The 16,505-nt window shown below is 44.8% G+C and overlaps 2 protein-coding genes across 4 annotated transcripts; one reads left to right on the top strand and one right to left on the bottom strand.

Moving 5' to 3' along the window:
• Positions 1-2,364: 2,364 nt before the first annotated feature.
• ppcdc (phosphopantothenoylcysteine decarboxylase) lies at positions 2,365-9,411 on the bottom strand. 3 transcript variants are annotated; one of them, XM_052061404.1, is made up of 5 exons: positions 9,123-9,411; positions 8,776-8,886; positions 4,378-4,506; positions 4,113-4,281; positions 2,365-3,459 (listed from the first exon to the last, which is right to left on the bottom strand). In XM_052061404.1, exons 1-5 carry the CDS (start codon positions 9,264-9,266, stop codon positions 3,371-3,373), a joined length of 642 nt encoding a protein of 213 aa, XP_051917364.1. In that variant the 5' UTR covers positions 9,267-9,411; the 3' UTR covers positions 2,365-3,370. The 3 variants fall into 3 exon arrangements, with proteins under 3 accessions (XP_051917364.1, XP_051917365.1, XP_051917366.1); XM_052061405.1 differs by having other exon boundaries at positions 8,776-8,871; XM_052061406.1 differs by lacking the exon at positions 8,776-8,886.
• A 50-nt stretch (positions 9,412-9,461) lies between these two features.
• hacd3 (3-hydroxyacyl-CoA dehydratase 3) lies at positions 9,462-15,001 on the top strand. The gene is made up of 11 exons (XM_052061403.1): positions 9,462-9,670; positions 9,928-9,970; positions 10,092-10,174; positions 10,244-10,408; positions 10,986-11,031; positions 11,129-11,239; positions 11,316-11,443; positions 11,520-11,632; positions 14,256-14,362; positions 14,437-14,568; positions 14,645-15,001. The coding sequence occupies exons 1-11, from the start codon at positions 9,593-9,595 to the stop codon at positions 14,719-14,721; spliced, it is 1,083 nt and encodes a 360-aa protein (XP_051917363.1). The 5' UTR covers positions 9,462-9,592; the 3' UTR covers positions 14,722-15,001.
• The last annotated feature ends 1,504 nt before the right edge of the window (positions 15,002-16,505 follow it).

The raw sequence follows: 16,505 nt of genomic DNA, 5'->3' as shown, positions 1-16,505 counted from the left end.
TGCCCATGACATGAACCAATTCACAAGCCTTCAGTTTTGTACTATTGATAAACAGCAGTGAATGAGTTGGGGGATTTGCAATGGAATGCAAATGCAATGGTGCTTGCTATCTGCCTTATTAGCTTCCAAATTGTTTTGTCCACAATAAACCTAATAAAAAGTATAAAAATAACGCCAGGACCAAATAAGCCAAGTATTTTCATACACAGTAAGCTTTTTTTCTGCACAATGTTGCTTTCAAAGTATCTTTGCCTCATCTGCTAGTGTGCTATCGCTACACCTAAGAAAGGAAATGTGGAGCGGCATTTTTGGCCCGTTGATGAAAATCATAATTGATGATCTTTTGGAGGAGTGCTTGTGGCTCGCTATCAGTAGCTCGTGTCGACACTGTTGCAATCCTTGGCTGGTTCCATTCAGTGAAAGTCGTCGGCCTCAAACAGGAACAAAAATGAACACAAGTTGATTGGTGATTTGTGCTGTTTGAGTTCATCCAATTATGCAACATATAGTGCATTTGTTGTCTTCCTAGAATCGCGCTTGTTCCTCTTTCTTTGCTTTATTTGCGAGGAGTTCACAGTTGTAAGATAACATGTATTGTTTCTTCTTTCTATCTTATCTATGTGCCCCTCCCCATCTAGATACACTTCTCCGTAGTGCCCCTAGTGGATCTCACGCTGTGTCGAAAGCCAAAGAATAAAAATGTGTTTTAAGATGAGTCAGTTTAACGTCTCCAGTGTTGTCATCGAACCAAGTGTAGTCATCCGAAATGAGGTAGACACAAAAACCGTAGAGAGACTTCCGCGCAAGAAGTACCAACATAATCAACATAGCCTGTCTTTGCTAGGGGGAGTGAAACCCCCCTCTTTCAGAATGGTTTGCCCCAGCAGCACGGGGGAAGTGCGTGTGATTGTTTGTACGGCCGGCAGTTTCCAATACAGCGGCACATAATGAACACTGGTGTCCGGTGTCTCGTTATTCTTCAACAAACATACAGAAACAGACTGCTGTGTTGAAAGCAAACTTGAGAAAAACGAAGTATGCAACCATGGTTTAAATCCACTATAGGCTGAGTACTAGTGTACCTTAGATGTGCACTTTACAATGTTATATTGCTCTGTTTTGATTTCATTAAAAAAGCTGTTAAAGCAGCTGTTGTGTGACAAAATATTTTTTTCACCGTTATTGATGACCAGTAATATTGTGTGAGAGATTATGTGTGAATAAGTGCACCATGAGAAAAATGTTCATGTAAAATTGAAAATCGAAATTGTTATTTCAGTAAATATTTTCATTTGGCACATAGAAAACTGATTCATGATTCCAAGTTGATGAGAGCATTAAAATGGGGAAAAATAGGACAAGAAATGTAAAAGGAAATTCAGAAACGATAAAAAATGTGTGAATAATCACGATTAATTTTTTAGTTCATTTGAGTTAATTATGACAGTTGCATTTTTAATTAGATTAAATATTTTAATCGTTTGACAGCTCTAGTTTTAACCCTTTGATGCACCCGGTAACCTGATAAAATGATAAGATGTCCACTGTAGTAACTGCTGTCCCTGAAAGGGTTAAAGATGGACAAAGAGGGGGGGGGGGCTTGCCTAATGTTTGACAGAAGTTCATTCCAAAGCGGGGGCTGACAATAAAATACCCATGAGGCCCTCTGAGGGTCGAGTAGTCCGTTTAGAGGTGGAGGAATTCAGACAGGGAAAGGCGGGGCCAGACCATTTCAAGATTAAAAAAAATAATAATCTTAAATCCTACCACTTGTTTATTTAATGCCCGAATGACTTCATACAAGGCTCTACTTGCATCATACTACCTCCTCATCTCATCTCTTAGTTGGGATTTTCATTGACGCTCGAGCCCCAAAGGACTGCCACAGGTCGGTCTAGACTCGTCCCTGGGTCCCCTCAGTCATTGCGGCCTCACAGGTGAAGAGACGCTCGTCAAGGGGGGGGGGAGGGATTATACCAAGGAGGAGAGGACGGGCTTTTCCCATCAGAGCAGTTCCGCACTTCCCGTTACGATGGCGACAGTGCCCGAGGCCAAGCAACACAAGGCATCATGGGGCAACATTTCTTTTAACACATTTAGTTGTTCAATATTTGAGCCTTGGAGCTTCACAGCCGAGGACAAAAATATCTGGGAAAAGGATCAAATTACCTCATTCCCATCAATACGAGTCAATCATTGAACGGCGTGAGGATATTTGATTTTGGTTTGCATTGAAAATGATCCAAAGTAGTGCACGCCCACAACTTCTATCAACGTCCCCCCCCCCTCGCCCCCGCACTATTTCCCCTGTTGAAAATCAAACATTGTCAATATTAAACGCACAATCCCAAGCAAACATGAATGCAGTTTTTAAAAGGTGATTTTATTAAGACAAAAAACAAAAGCTATGTGGCCCTGAGCAAAAAAATAAAACAAAAAAAACCCCCTGCCACCCCCTTCTGTTCAATCCTGAAGTAACTGGCTAATCACATTTTTGGAAAAATATTTACTAACCGCGCCCAAGCTTGATTACATCCAGAATCAAATGGAACCTGTCTGACAAAATGGAAGTCAGCCAAAAGATCTCAAAATGCGACAACAAAATGACATGACTCGAAAGAAATTCAAGAACAGACCAAAAATGAATTCATCAGTCTGAAAGTCTAAATCTATTCAGTTTTAGGACTCCAGCAAATCACGGCCCCTTATTTGGCTCTCTGGCCCTTTTTAAAGAGTTTTAAAATTGAACTACAGTGGGTATATGAAATAAATATCGTACACAACAGATTTAGAACGTGTATCGAGAGACTCATGTGTGACACACTGCAGAAGAGCAAGCACTCTCTCAGGATATCGTGTCTGATGAAACCATCCTGCATCATCCCCCCCATGAATAGATCACCTCATCGCGTGAAGAAGTTGCATCAGACGACACACAACACAACACACACACATGCACCTGATGGTGCACAAATATTGACATAGACAACATAACAAACACAATTGCATGTCCTAATATTTTCTTGGAATGCATTTGCATACGTTGATTCCATCTGTCTTGAGCACGTTCAAAGAGTTTCAAGATAAGATAAGAAAACCTTTATTAGTCTCGCAATGGAGAAATTCACGATTGACAGCAGCAAAGTTATGAAAGGAAGAAGTAGAACAACAAACTATAGGAGCTGCTGGAAAGGCAGCCACTCAATTCAATTCAAGAAGTTAATCACGTATTAAATCTCAGTGGCGTGGCGGCTGAGTGGTTTGGACATCTGGGTCACAGTTCTGAGGTTGCCGGTTCGAGTCCGGGGTGCCAAAGAGGCCACACTTGGTGAAGTGATCCAAGTTCAAAGGTCAAAGTGTTGCCTGCCGTTCATGTTTGGGGAGATGGCTCACTGGTTTGCTGAAGGTATTGCTTGATAACAGAGATGATAGTCGACACCTCTGCCATGGCGCCTTTGCCTGCAATAAATTCAACAAGAACAAATAAGACTGAGAAGGAACGTGCGCTCATCATTATTCAACTTTTTACATTTTAACTTTGCCTGTGGGCCCAGTGCAAATTTATTTGCATTTGTACGTTACATTTTGGAGGATCCGTTGAGGTCGCACATTTTCCGGTATGCTTAAAAGACGCGATATTACCATCCATCCGTGTTCATTGTATTCTCATGGGATTGAATCAATCACAATTGCACTGTTGTGGCTGTCATCGGGTCACGCATGGACTTGTAGGCCAGTTAGGATAGCTGTAGTTTGAGTGTAAACTTACGAAAACAAAACTAAGTACAAAACGACGACTGTGTCTTGCTTTCGATCAAAAACAGGTGCCGTCGTAAAAATCCCAAGTATCAGACTCTTCTTTGTTTTCGGTGGGGCATCCTTTAAGCTTCTTCATTTAGGAGGACGCGAACGCCTCATCAATATTCTTTTTGGACATGTCATCCCCCGAGCAAATGATAGGGGAAGTCGTAAAAAGAGATACAATACCGCAGGCTCCGGCACGCCTGTGACTCTCGTGAGGATTAAGTGGATTAGAAAATGGATGGATGGTTGTCCCCTCTCATATCTTTTGTTTTTATTTTTTTTGGGGGGGGGCATGATTGTACACACACCTTTGTCTCCACACACCAGCTTCTTTGCAATGCATGGGATTTCCACATAGCCAAACTCTTTCAGCTTGTGTATTTGCTGGGCTGTAATGGGATGCTGCCACATAGCGGTGTTCATCGCAGGGCAGAAGAGGAGAGGGCGACTGGTATCCCAGGCTCTCACCACACATGTCTGCCAATGATAAATGCTAAGTCATCTGAAATTCATGTTTAAAAAAATAAAAATAAAAAAAGAATACAAAATGGTTCCAACATTCACACCTCTCACCAGTAGGTTGTCACAAATGCCGCTCGCGATCTTTCCGAGCGTGTTTGCATCTAAGGGGGCGATGACGAGAAGGTCTGCCCAGCGTCTGAGCTCAATGTGAAGTACCGGGTCAGACCGCTGACTCCACAACTAGAACAAAAACACAATTCATCGACATGACTCCCGGTGAAGGAGACAACTAAAGTCTCTAAGATAAAAGACAAATAATTTCAAAAAAGATTTGGGCATGAATGTGACCCTATAACCTGTACAATTCAATTACCGGTAAAAAGAAAAAAGAGCGCAAATAAAAATTAACAACTGAAGAATGTGGCTGCACAAATGTGTTCACCTCATAACTGTGATATGACACGTTCACATTCAGTTTCGTGTTAACTGCAGCCACACAGCCCTCAGCCGTCTTGGACTCTTCCTTGCCGCTGACTCAGGGGTAGTGAGGTTAAGTCGTGGACTGGGCATTGTTCAGGCCCCTTCCACGTAAAACATCATCGAACACCATTTGCACCCCTCCCCTTCACCCCGCTTCATCACAACATTGACAAAGTCCTGCGGCGACGGGGAAGGTGGGCGACGGGGGCAGGTTATGACTAGACTGGAAGCCTTCAGCACACCCCCTGCACGTGGGCGGCTCGGGTCGGCGTCGTTGAGTTGCTGGAAAAATGGGGTAGCGGCGCTCTCCGGTGAGCATCCGAGTGACGAGGCAGCCCTTTTCAGGGTCCGCACTGCCTCCCTCACTCCGAGGAAGGGTCTAGAAAATGTGACCTAGAAAAATGTCTGCCCCAAGACTAAACCCGGGACGGGTAGCCGCACCCGTCGGGAGTCCCCTTTTTAGCGGCCGCAACAACAGGAAAAGTTCACATACCTCTCTCAAGGTAGCAACCTGGAACGTACGTACGCTCCTGGACAACGAAGATCGACCCTCCAGAAAAACCGCACTGGTAGCAGAAGAACTGCGCCGGTATAACATTGACATCGCGGCTCTGAGTGAGACCCGCTTCCATGAGGAGGGCTCTCTGTCGGAGCCTGGAGGCGGCTACACCTTCTTCTGGAAGGGTCTCCCCAATGACAACAGAAGACTATATGGGGTCGGCTTTGCTGTGAAGCAGAGCCTACTAAGATCAATCCCAACGTCTCCAATCGGTGTCTCCGAACGCCTTATGAGATGGCGAATTCCACTGGCCCACGGACGCTTTGTCACCCTCCTTAGTGTATACGCCCCGACCCTCACATCCGACGAGGCTTCCAAGGACGCTTTTTATCTACTGCTGAGCCAACAGCTGAGTAACATCGACTCGAGGGACTCCATCCTCCTACTCGGGGATTTCAACGCCAGAGTTGGCAGAGACTGGATGACCTGGAACAGAGTCATCGGCAAACACGGTATCGGTTCATGCAACCCAAACGGAGAACGCCTACTAACTTTATGCACGGAGCATGAGCTAGCAATAACAAACACCATGTTCCAGCTCCGTGACATGCACAAGACCACCTGGATGCATCCTCGTTCCCGTCACTGGCATCTGCTTGACTATGTCATCGTCCGTCAAGTGGACCGGAAATTTGTCTCCCTCACGCGTGTCATGCGTGGAGCGGAAGCATCCACTGACCATCGGCTGGTTGTGAGCTCACTACGCATCCGCGTCCGTCCACCGGCAAGAAGAACTCCAGCTGTACCAACAATAAACATCAACAAGATCTTCGACCCAGGGTACAGAAACAAGTATCAGGGAGCTATTGCTCAATGGCTCCAACAACGAGACGACAGCAGTGACCCAGCATCAAACGAAGACCAGAGCCTCTCCGAAAGATGGGAGAACACCAGCAAAGGGATCCTCACAACAGCACGAGAGGTTCTTGGCGTAACTAGTCGCAAACATCGCGACTGGTTCTGCGAGAACAACACTTCCATCAAGAATCTCTTAAAGAAGAAAAACGAAGCACACGACCATGCATTGCGTTCGGGTTCCCTGCAGGCATGGAATAATTTCCGCACGCAACGCGCAGAGGCCCAGCGGCAATTAAGAACGCTGGAGAACACCTGGCGGACCTCCTACGCAAATCAGCTACAACAGCACGCCGACCAAAATCAGCTTCACCTATTCTATGACGGTCTGAAAGCTGTCTGCGGCCCAATAAAGGGTTCTGTAAGCCCCGTGCGATCAGCCAACGGTGATCAACTACTCACTGACCGCCCTTCTATACTCGCAAGGTGGCCTGAGTACTCTCGGGAACTCTTAAACAGGATCAACCCATCTGATCCCACGATTCTCGACGATATCCCTCCCCTCCCGCAGAGAGAAGAACTAAGCACACCACCAACGCTGGAAGAAACAAAATCTGCTCTCCATGGCCTGAAGAACAACAAAGCCTCTGGTCCAGACGGGATTCCTGCCAAGCTATTGAAGTTTGGCGGGCAAGCCCTCCTGGACGATATCCACGGTTTCCTGCGGGAATGTTGGGAGGGGGAAGACGTGCCACAAGCTTGGAAAGATTCTAACATCATCTATATATACAAGCGGAAAGGCGACAAAGCAGCATGCGGAAATAGCAGGGGCATCTCTCTACTGGCAACGGCAGGGAAAGTCCTTGCCCGCATTATGCTCTTCAGACTTCTTTCCACCATAGTCGATGACGTGCTCCCCGAATCACAGTGCGGCTTTCGCAGAGACCGCTGCACTGCAGACATGATCTTCGTCTTGCGCCAGCTACAAGAAAAATGTAGAGAACAACATCGGAACCTCTACATCGCCTTCATAGATCTAGCTAAGGCTTTCGATACAATCTGCAGGGAGCTCCTATGGGGTGTGCTGGGACGCATTGGTTGCCCCCCAAAATTTGTTGCGGTGTTAAAGGCCCTTCACCATGGTATGCAAGGCCGGGTGGTGTGTGGAAGTGAAAAGTCCGATCCTTTCCCAGTGGCTGTGGGGGTCAAACAGGGATGTGTCCTTGCACCCATCCTGTTCAACATCTACCTTGCTGTCATGATGAAACATGTTTACAACAATACCGACCCAATACGAGACGGTATCTCGATCAATTACCGTCTCGATGGCAGCCTTTTTAACCTAAGAAGATTGAAAGCCAGAACGAAGATCAGTAACACGTCTGTGCTGGACTTGCAGTATGCCGATGACGCTGCAATGCTGAGTCACACGCCACCAGGACTGCAGCTGTCCCTTGACGTCCTCACGGACACGTATACCCGCGCTGGCCTCGTCCTAAATGCAACAAAGACAGAGATTTTGCAGCAGACCACCGACGCTGACCCCTTTATCTTCCACTCTGGGGAAAATGCTCTGAAGAACACTGGCGACTTCGTCTACCTTGGCTCATCTGTCAACATGAAGCTCGACCTCACGCCCGAGATCCAAAGGCGGATCGGGTCGTCAGCTGCAGCATTTGGACGGCTGTCCAAGCGATGCTTCCTCAACAAGAACTTAACTCTTACCACAAAAACTAAGGTCTTTAACGCTGTGTGTGTGTCTATCCTACTCTATGGTTCAGAAGCATGGGTGCCCTAGGCTAAACATCTTAAGCAACTGGAGCGCTTCTACATGAACTGCCTAATGAAGATCCTGGGCATTCACTGGTGGGACAGAATTCCGCACACGGACGTCAGAAGCAGACTGCAAGTCCCACCGCTAACGACTCTCCTCCTCCAGCGTCAATTGAGATGGCTCGGCCACATTGTTCGCATGCCACCGGACAGACTCCCGAAGAAGGTGCTGTACGGTGAATTAAGTACTGGGGAGAGGAGCAGCGGCGGGCAGCTGAAGCGTTTTAAAGACAGCATAAAGGTCACTCTCAAGAAGTTCGCCATCGATCCGACCAACATGGAGGAAGCGGCATCGGATCGGGTGGAGTGGCGACGACGCACCCTGGAGGGCGCAGCGCATCACGACGCCTCATACAACCTGGCGGCCCTGCAGCGCAGGGAGAAGCGACATGCCGGACCGGTTATGGACGGCCACTATCGCTGCGACCTTTGCGGGCGCGGCTGCGCTACTCTGGCGGGTCTGAGGGCGCACCAACGTGCGCATCAGCGGCGTCAACAGCACGGGGATCGAAGGATGGGGGAACGCAACGTCGTCTTCGGCTACGAAGGACTGGAATAAGCAGTAAGCAAGCAAGTAAGCGTGTTAAGTGGGAATCCATTTTTACTGGGCTGCCAGTGAATGAGTTAATAAGAATTTGAGAATGATAGGTCATTTCGGAACACAGCCACATCCCTAGTTATAAAGTCACCACAACTTTGATCAGAGGTCGACATGGCTAGATTTGCACCCCGGCCAAATTCCACCTCCCACACTCCATTATACTATATTATAATGCCGCGTTATAAACTAATTAAAATAATGCCGACAGTTTTCATTATTTTGCGTGCAAGAAAAAACTTACCTCCCATTCATCTTTGTCACTGTAGACCTTTACTGACACGTCTTCAGGGTTATAAAAGTGCTGGGCATGCTGAGTTGTGACCACTCTTACATCCACCTGAACAAGAAAATACTGTTTCCGATGTTGGCCGCTGACTTATTTCTCAATAGACAACATAAACCCCAGTACAGTAAACTGAAGAATGGAGTTATAAAAAAATGGATGGATTTTTGTGTGGGTAGATTATCAGTGACGGTTGAAAAAAAGTCTCCTGCTTTCATACGTGACTTTGTTCATGTTGCTATGGTGATTAGACTCTGTCCGTACCCAAAGAACTCAAAGAACTTTACTAGTTAAAAAAAACTCACCCCGGGGAAATGAAGAAGTTCAGAGACCAAAACAGGAAGTTTGAGGGCAGCTACACTCCCGGTCACTCCAACGAGCACACAAAATGTCCCGGTTGTCTTCACCAAGTCGCTTGGAGGCTGAGAATCATCTTCATCCGTCTGCATATTGACAGACTAACGAAGGTGAAACACTCCTTACCCTTCTTTATGTTTTCCAAAACGGTTTGTAGGCTACGTTTATAGATCCTTTCCCATCGTTTCAACTTCCGCAAATAAACCACCACGGCCAATCGGGAATCTAGTAGAACGAGCCAGCCAATCACAGTGGAGGAGGATGTAGCGTTGCTCTCTCGCGTTCACGCACGTCGCCGAGACGACAGCGCGAGAACGCGCCCGTTTGTGGTATGTTCTGGCCGCTTGCTAAACTTGGAACGGAGACATCGTCTTGTCTTTTGTTTGATTTAGAACAATTTGACTAATAGAAAACAATAATGACATTGACGCCTCTTGTTTACTGGGCTCAACGCTACGAGGAAATCTTCCTTCGCGTGGAGCTGACTGACGCTCAGGTAAACTTATAACCGCCATTGATGTTTTTCGAGTCAGAAAACTGAAGCCGGGGATAAATAGTTACTACAGCAGTACGGACTTGAGGGAGTCCGTAAACGTAACCATTACGTCACAGGTAGATGGCTCAAGTTGCTCATATCTGTTTTTTAACTGCTTGTTGTAAGGTGTCCTTGAGTTATTAGAAATGCGCCCACTAATAAAATGTATTATTATATCTTCGTATGAATGGGCCTAAACTTGCTTTTTCTCATTGCAGAACATTGACGTCCACGTGCATGAAAACATCCTTCACTTTCAAGGTGACGTTTCTGTGCGTCTGTGGTGTTTACGTGTGGTGTTTACGTTGCTGATGCTTGTTGGGTTGCGGGGCCTCTTTTTTTTTGGGGGGGGGGGGGCATATTTCATATTTTGTGTGTGTAGCCCAGAGCCATGGTGCGAAAGGTCAGCACCTGTACGACTTCACCCTGGAGTTTCTTTTACCTGTAAAAGCACAGGCATCTGAGGTACTCCTTCCATGTCCAGGTTCATGTTCATGTCCTTGCCTCCTAACTGACTTTGTGGGATGTGTACAGGTGGCTTACCAGTCCACTCAGCGTCAGGTGAACATCAGCGTGAAGAAAGAACATTGCGGATGGTGGGAAAGGTTGACCAAACAGGAACGCAAGCCGCCCTTCTTGGCTCCTGATTTCGACTGCTGGCTCGACGAGTCGGACGCCGAGATGGAGATCAAGGAGAAGGTGAGCAATGAGCTGCCACAATGGATACCTTGATATATATATATACAGTATATATATTTTTTTGTAGGCCAATGCCATTTCCGATATTTGGTAGAAAAAAAAGAATAATGAAATGAATTACAGGCATAACCTTTCACTGTTTTACAATACTTTGTCTTTTACAGAGTTGCATTTAAAGTACAGAAGATCTTGAGAGTGTTCAAATGAAACAGCGGCAATTTTTTACACCAAAAATTATATGTCACGTTGAAACCCAGATACTTTTTTTTCTTCAATTTTTCCAAGATTTAGGGTAAAAAAAGGTCTAGAATTGGCTGGTACTGAATAAGTTTAACTGGTGGATAAGAGGCTGGAGATATAGTTCGCAGGGAATAATGTTTTGTCAGCCATGGACACAGTCATCATAACACACTTAGCAAATGTCAACATTTTTGAAACGATATTTTGTGATGCTAGTAAATTATGTTACGAGCTTGGCCACGGAACAAATTAAATTTGTAAGGGTTCCAGTGTAGTTTGTGAAGACAGAAAAAGAGAAACGATTAGCTGTGAATAAATTGCCTTGTACTTTGTTAAGGAGGAGAGAAAAATCAGACGAAAAGCTTCGCGGCCTGATGAGAAAGGTGAGCGTGGACAAAAGTTTCTCCATCTGCAGCTAGCTAAAGTTTGACCGTGGCAAATAGTCATGGATCGATGCTTTTTTTTTTTTTTGCCTTTTAGGGTCCATCAGTCTGAAAACAGGATTTTTGTTTACATACAACTTGGTGCAGTTTCTTGGCTTTTCGTGGATCTTTGTCAACATGACCATTCGCCTCCTAAAGTTTGGTCTAGGTGAGACTACGTGTGCATGCCCCACTCCCCCTTCTCGCATGATAGCCACACTAACGCTGCTCGCATCATATTTCAGATTCCTTCTACGACACATTTCATACCATTTCCAGCGTCATGTTCTTCTGCCAGATCCTGGCAGCCGTCGAGGTCCTCAACGCTGCTTTTGGGCTGGTCAGGACAAGTGTGACCCCAAATCTTATACAAGTCTGTCTGACGACGTGATATCTTTTGGAAATAATACGAACATTTGTCTCAACATAATCCTTGCTCTCTTTAATAGTTGTTTGGGAGGAATTTCGTCCTCTTTGTCATTTTTGGTTGCTTGGAAGAAATGCAGAATAAGCCGGTGGTCTTCTTTGTTTTCTATCTGTGGAGTGCCATTGAAATATTTAGGTAGGTCATTTTCTGAACACTGCTTATTTTTACTTCTCACTGTGCATTTAAAAGGGTAAGCATACACATCTGTTGTCAATGCAGGAGCGTTATTCCACCCCCAAAAAATTCATTTAATCTGACCATCCATTTATTTTCTTGAAGCGCTTGCAGTTGCAGAGGCGTGCAGACCAACTAAAAACACTACTCAAGTACCGTTTCTCTAGAATATGACTTAAATTACCCATTTAATATTACAATTTTAAATATTAAGTAGATGGTCAGTGAAAAAAACTACTAGAAATATTAAGTCAAGTCAACAGTATTTATAGAGCACTTTCAAACAGCCATCGCTGCATACAAAGTGCTGTACATGGAGCAATTTAACATGCACAATAAACAGTAAGACAAATCGGTAATAAAGGCGGTAGAAAGCACCAAACAGTAAAACCAAGAACAAAACTAAGTCATGCTGAGTCGAATGCCAAAGAATACAAGTGAGTTTTGAGGAGGGCTTTGAAGATGGGCAGCGAGGAGAAAATAAATCTAAAATGAATGGGGAGCCAGTGAAGGGATGCCAGAGTAGGAGTTATGTGCTCTCTCTTACGAGTACCAGTCAAGAGGCGAGCAGCGGCATTCTGGACCAGCTGAAGGCGCTTAATGGAGGACTGGCTGACTCCAAAGTAAAGGGCATTGCAGTAATCGAGCCGAGACATGACAAAGGCATGAATTACTGTCTCAAAGTGTTCATGTGAGAGGAGAGGTTTTATTTTGGCCAGCTGTCTAAGATGAAAGAAGCTGGATTTAACAACGGCACCAATTTATCGATCGAGTTTGAAATCACTGTCCAGTTTAAGGCCCAAGTTTGAGACTGTTGACTTACGATAAGGAGACAGGGGGGCCAAGTCTACAGGATGGAATGTACAAGGGCCACTGGGACCAAACAACATCACCTCTGTCTTTACGTTATTGTGCCATCCAGGTTTTGATTTCTTCCAGACAGGATAGGAGTGGCCTTAATGAGAAGGCGTCTTTCTTGCTCAGTGGGACATAGATCTGGCAGTCATCTGCATAGCAGTGGAAGGGAATACCATGTTTCCTTAAGATGGAACCCAATGGGAGAAGATACAGCGAGAATAGCAGAGGCCCCAGAATTGAGCCCTGTGGAACACCACATGACAGGGGAGCAGTGCGTGACTCAGAGCAGCCAAGGCTGACACAAAAGGTTCTGTCGGCTAGATAGGACCAAAACCACTCAAGAGCACTGCCGCCAATGCCCATCAAGTGCTGCAAACGAGTCAGCAGAATACTGTGATCCACTGTATCAAATGCTACAGTTAAGTCCAATAAAACTAGACACACATGGTCTCCATAGTCAATTGCCAGGAGGATGTCATTAGAAACGCATAACAGGGCTGACTACGTGCTATGCATCATCTTGAAACCTGACTGGAAGACCTCCAAGATGTTATGTTCATCCAAGAAAAGTTTGAACTGCATGTGCACCACTTTTTCCAGAATTTTGGAAATGAAAGGCAGTTTGGACATGGGCCTGAATCTTGACAACACATCTGGATCAAGACCAGGTTTCTTGATCAAGGGTTGGACCACAGCATGTTTAAACTGTTGGAACTACACCAGAAGAGAGTCTGCTGTTGATGATATCCAAGACCGATGCGCCAACACTCGGGAGAACCTCCTGAAAGAAGTGCGGGGGAAGAGAGTCGCAAGGGGAGCCAGATGGCTTCATCTGGCAAACTACATCCTCCAAAAGTGCCAAGGAGACAGTTTCAAAAGAATTTAGTACAGCTGAACATGGAACATGGACAAAGGGGTCAGATGCGGTATTTGAGACTGGAGTCCTAGCTGTAGAGACCTTATCAATGGTCTCTTAACATTAACTGGTAGATAACTTTGGATTTTTCACATTTTTTAATAAGGGCATGAATATCAAGTAGGAAAAAATATGATCTTGAAATCTCATTTCTGAAAAATCGCAATCAAATTTAGCTATGAGAAACGGTCGTAACTTTTGAAACAGCACAGCTTTGAGTCGGGAGTTCCTGGCTGAAATGTGAACATCTTAGGGCAGGCACACGTGATAGTTGTTGATAGCTGTGCTTTTTTTGCATCGTGTAAGGTAAACTTCAATTGGCTGACTGCGAATCTCACGTCATTGTTTCTTTTGTCGCATGCTTTGCATTTGCTTCTGGGTGCAACCGCCTGTCTGCGTTCATGTGACCGCCTGGCTGGGTTTGATTGTGGAAACAAGAGTCAATGTTGGGAGTCGAGTTGGTGAAGCGGCCGCATGACAGCGCTTGAGGCGCAAGTCTCCTCAACAAATTACAGTAAAACAAATAGCCGAAAGGTAACAGATACAAACGAAAGTCGCAGAATGAAGTTAACAGACTAAAGTTTGCATTTTTCTCGCCCATCCATCCACATTTTCCACTGCTTTTCTCGACTAAAATACTCCAAAGTGAAAAGTGTTACTGACAAGTAAATGTAAAATGTTGCTACCCACATCTGAGCACCTGTCCTCAAAAAGGTCAACTTATGTTTTACCAGTGAGGTCATATCGCTTTCTACTGTATCAGCCGCGTAATGTCGAAATAATGCAAATGCTAATGAGGCTTTGCCGCAGGTATCCATTCTACATGCTGGGATGCTTCAACACCGAGTGGAAAATCCTCACATGGTTGCGCTATTCCCTCTGGATGCCCCTTTACCCGTTAGGTGCTCTTGCCGAGGGTACGTTTGCATTCACCCGTCTGAAAGTTGAACTCAAAGACGAAATCCAAACACAAGTGTCCCTCCCCAATCAGCTGTCGCCGTGGCCCAGTCCATTCCCATCTTTGACAAAACCAACCTGTTCAGCATTCCTCTGCCAAGGGCTCTCGGCACATCACTGAGCTTCTCCAATGTCCTGCGTGTGCACCTCGTGCTCATGTTTCTAGGTAAGCGTGCACTTTGAAACAAAATATGACATCTCTGAAGAGCAATCTGAAGTATCTTGTTCATCCCTTTTTGCAGGACTTTTTTTCAACTTTCGTCATCTCTACAAGCAAAGGCAGAGGCGCTTCCGCGTCACGAAGAGAAAGGCTCATTGATGCGTCGCCCCTCATGCACCTGTGCGGCCGTTTGTTTGAGATGGTCTCATTTTTACAGGCGCCTTACTGTGTGTTCTTAACTTCCTCCCTTGATGGTTTATTTGCACCCAGTCATCAAAATTGGTCTGGCCCAGCTCTGGGGCAGACAAGGCAGGACACTCGGCCCACATTCCTCAATGAATGACGGTCCTGCAGTGGCCCACGTCTGGCATCCATGATGTGGGCCGCATGCGGCCCAGATCTGAGCCGCATTGTAAAACCATATCTGGCCCTACTCCGGCCCGACGCTGGGCCAGAACAGGTTCCCGATATCAGCCTGAATTCAACCTCAACTGAGCCACATCTTTCATGAGCCATATTTAACCCATATTAAAAAAAAAAGTCTCAAAACGGCTGTTACAAAAATATGTTCATTGTCATAATTTGTGAACCTCACATATAACTCCACATACACTGGAAAATGCACTTTTCTTTATTTAACAGCGAACACAAAGTCCAAATTGGGATGCAGCTTACTCTTGAACGGTATTTTTCTGTCCATCAAATTGTTGCGCTCTCATGCTCTCCTTCCTGTCACCGCCCCGATCAGGAGCCAGATGTAGCCATCTTTTGATTGTGATGTCAATTTCCTGGTCTGAGGCCCAAGAGGCTGTTAGGTCTCACAGCGGCTGTAAGAACTGTAAGAAAACAAGAATGGACAGTGTGTTAAGAAAACAAACATTTGTACATGTCATGAACAATGAGTAACCCCTGAAATTTCTTTTAATAATAATATTAATAATAAAACATTTCATTATACGCATCTTTCAAGACACTCTAGGACACTTTACAACCAAAACTAAAGTAGGTGTGACGCTTTGGGGCGGAATATTTGCCACCACAAACTAAACGTGAATAACTTGAAAATAGTTTATACTGAATTTGAATTACGTGAATTGAAGGTCACTGGCTCGGTTAATGGATGGATTTGGAAATTTTACTCTGAATCATATTGAACAATTTAATCTGAATTGTACAATCTGAATTTGAAACGATAAACTTTTTTCCTTTGAAACTATTGATCCTCACTCAAAATTAAATTCTGTTTATTTTCACATTCAGTCTTACAAATACAAAACGACGGTTTTTCAGCGTCAGATTTTGTTGTGAATTGAGGTACTAAGTTTTAAATTAACTTTATGGTCAAGTATGAAGTACAGTATCCGGTTTGTATTGCAACTAATGAATCAAAATCAATATTGTATTTCAGTGCAGAAAGGGTTCGTTTTGGCAGCACCTGTGACTGTTCAATCACCTACATTTTCACAAGTGATGTGTCGGTCGCGAACGAGCCAGTATTATATAGTAGTACTGTATATAGTATATACTTCTTCGTTTTTTTTCGGCTAAAAACGCCTGACTATTCCTTGTTTTTTTTCGGCCAAAAATGCCTTACTATACATGGTTGGTTTTTTTTCGGCTAAAAACGCCTTACTATATACATGGTCAAATTTTTTCGGTTAAAAACGCCTTATGGTCGTTTTTTTCTACTAAAAACGCCTGACTATACCTGGTCATTTTTTTTTCGGCTAAAAACGGCGTGCTATACATGGTCGTTTTTTTAGTCTAAAAACGCCTTACTATATATACATGGCTTTTTTTCCGGCTAAAAACGCCTTATGGTCATTTTTTTCGCATAAAAACGCCTTACTATATATGGTCATTTTTTTGGGGCTAAAAACGCCTTGCTATACATGGTCTGTTTTTTCAGCTAAAAACGCCTTAATATACTGTACATTGTCCTT

This window comes from Hippocampus zosterae, chromosome 3 (genome assembly GCF_025434085.1).
Source record: "Hippocampus zosterae strain Florida chromosome 3, ASM2543408v3, whole genome shotgun sequence".
Taxonomy (NCBI): domain Eukaryota; kingdom Metazoa; phylum Chordata; class Actinopteri; order Syngnathiformes; family Syngnathidae; genus Hippocampus; species Hippocampus zosterae.
Note: the sequence above shows the minus strand (reverse complement) of the source record. Positions and strands in the feature narration are given on the sequence as shown.

Bases quoted from the DNA above. Each gene is read 5' to 3' on its own strand.
- hacd3 (XM_052061403.1), top strand. From the start codon at position 9,593: ATGACATTGACGCCTCTTGTTTACTGGGCTCAACGCTACGAGGAAATC. The intron at 9,671-9,927 runs GTAAACTTATAA...TTCTCATTGCAG, and splicing joins TGGAGCTGACTGACGCTCAG to AACATTGACGTCCACGTGCA. The intron at 10,175-10,243 runs GTACTCCTTCCA...GGATGTGTACAG, and splicing joins TAAAAGCACAGGCATCTGAG to GTGGCTTACCAGTCCACTCA.
- ppcdc (XM_052061404.1), bottom strand. From the start codon at position 9,266: ATGCAGACGGATGAAGATGATTCTCAGCCTCCAAGCGACTTGGTGAAG. The intron at 4,282-4,377 runs GTGAGAGGTGTG...TATCATTGGCAG, and splicing joins GCATTTGTGACAACCTACTG to ACATGTGTGGTGAGAGCCTG. The intron at 3,460-4,112 runs GTGTGTGTACAA...AATTTATTGCAG, and splicing joins GCTGGTGTGTGGAGACAAAG to GCAAAGGCGCCATGGCAGAG.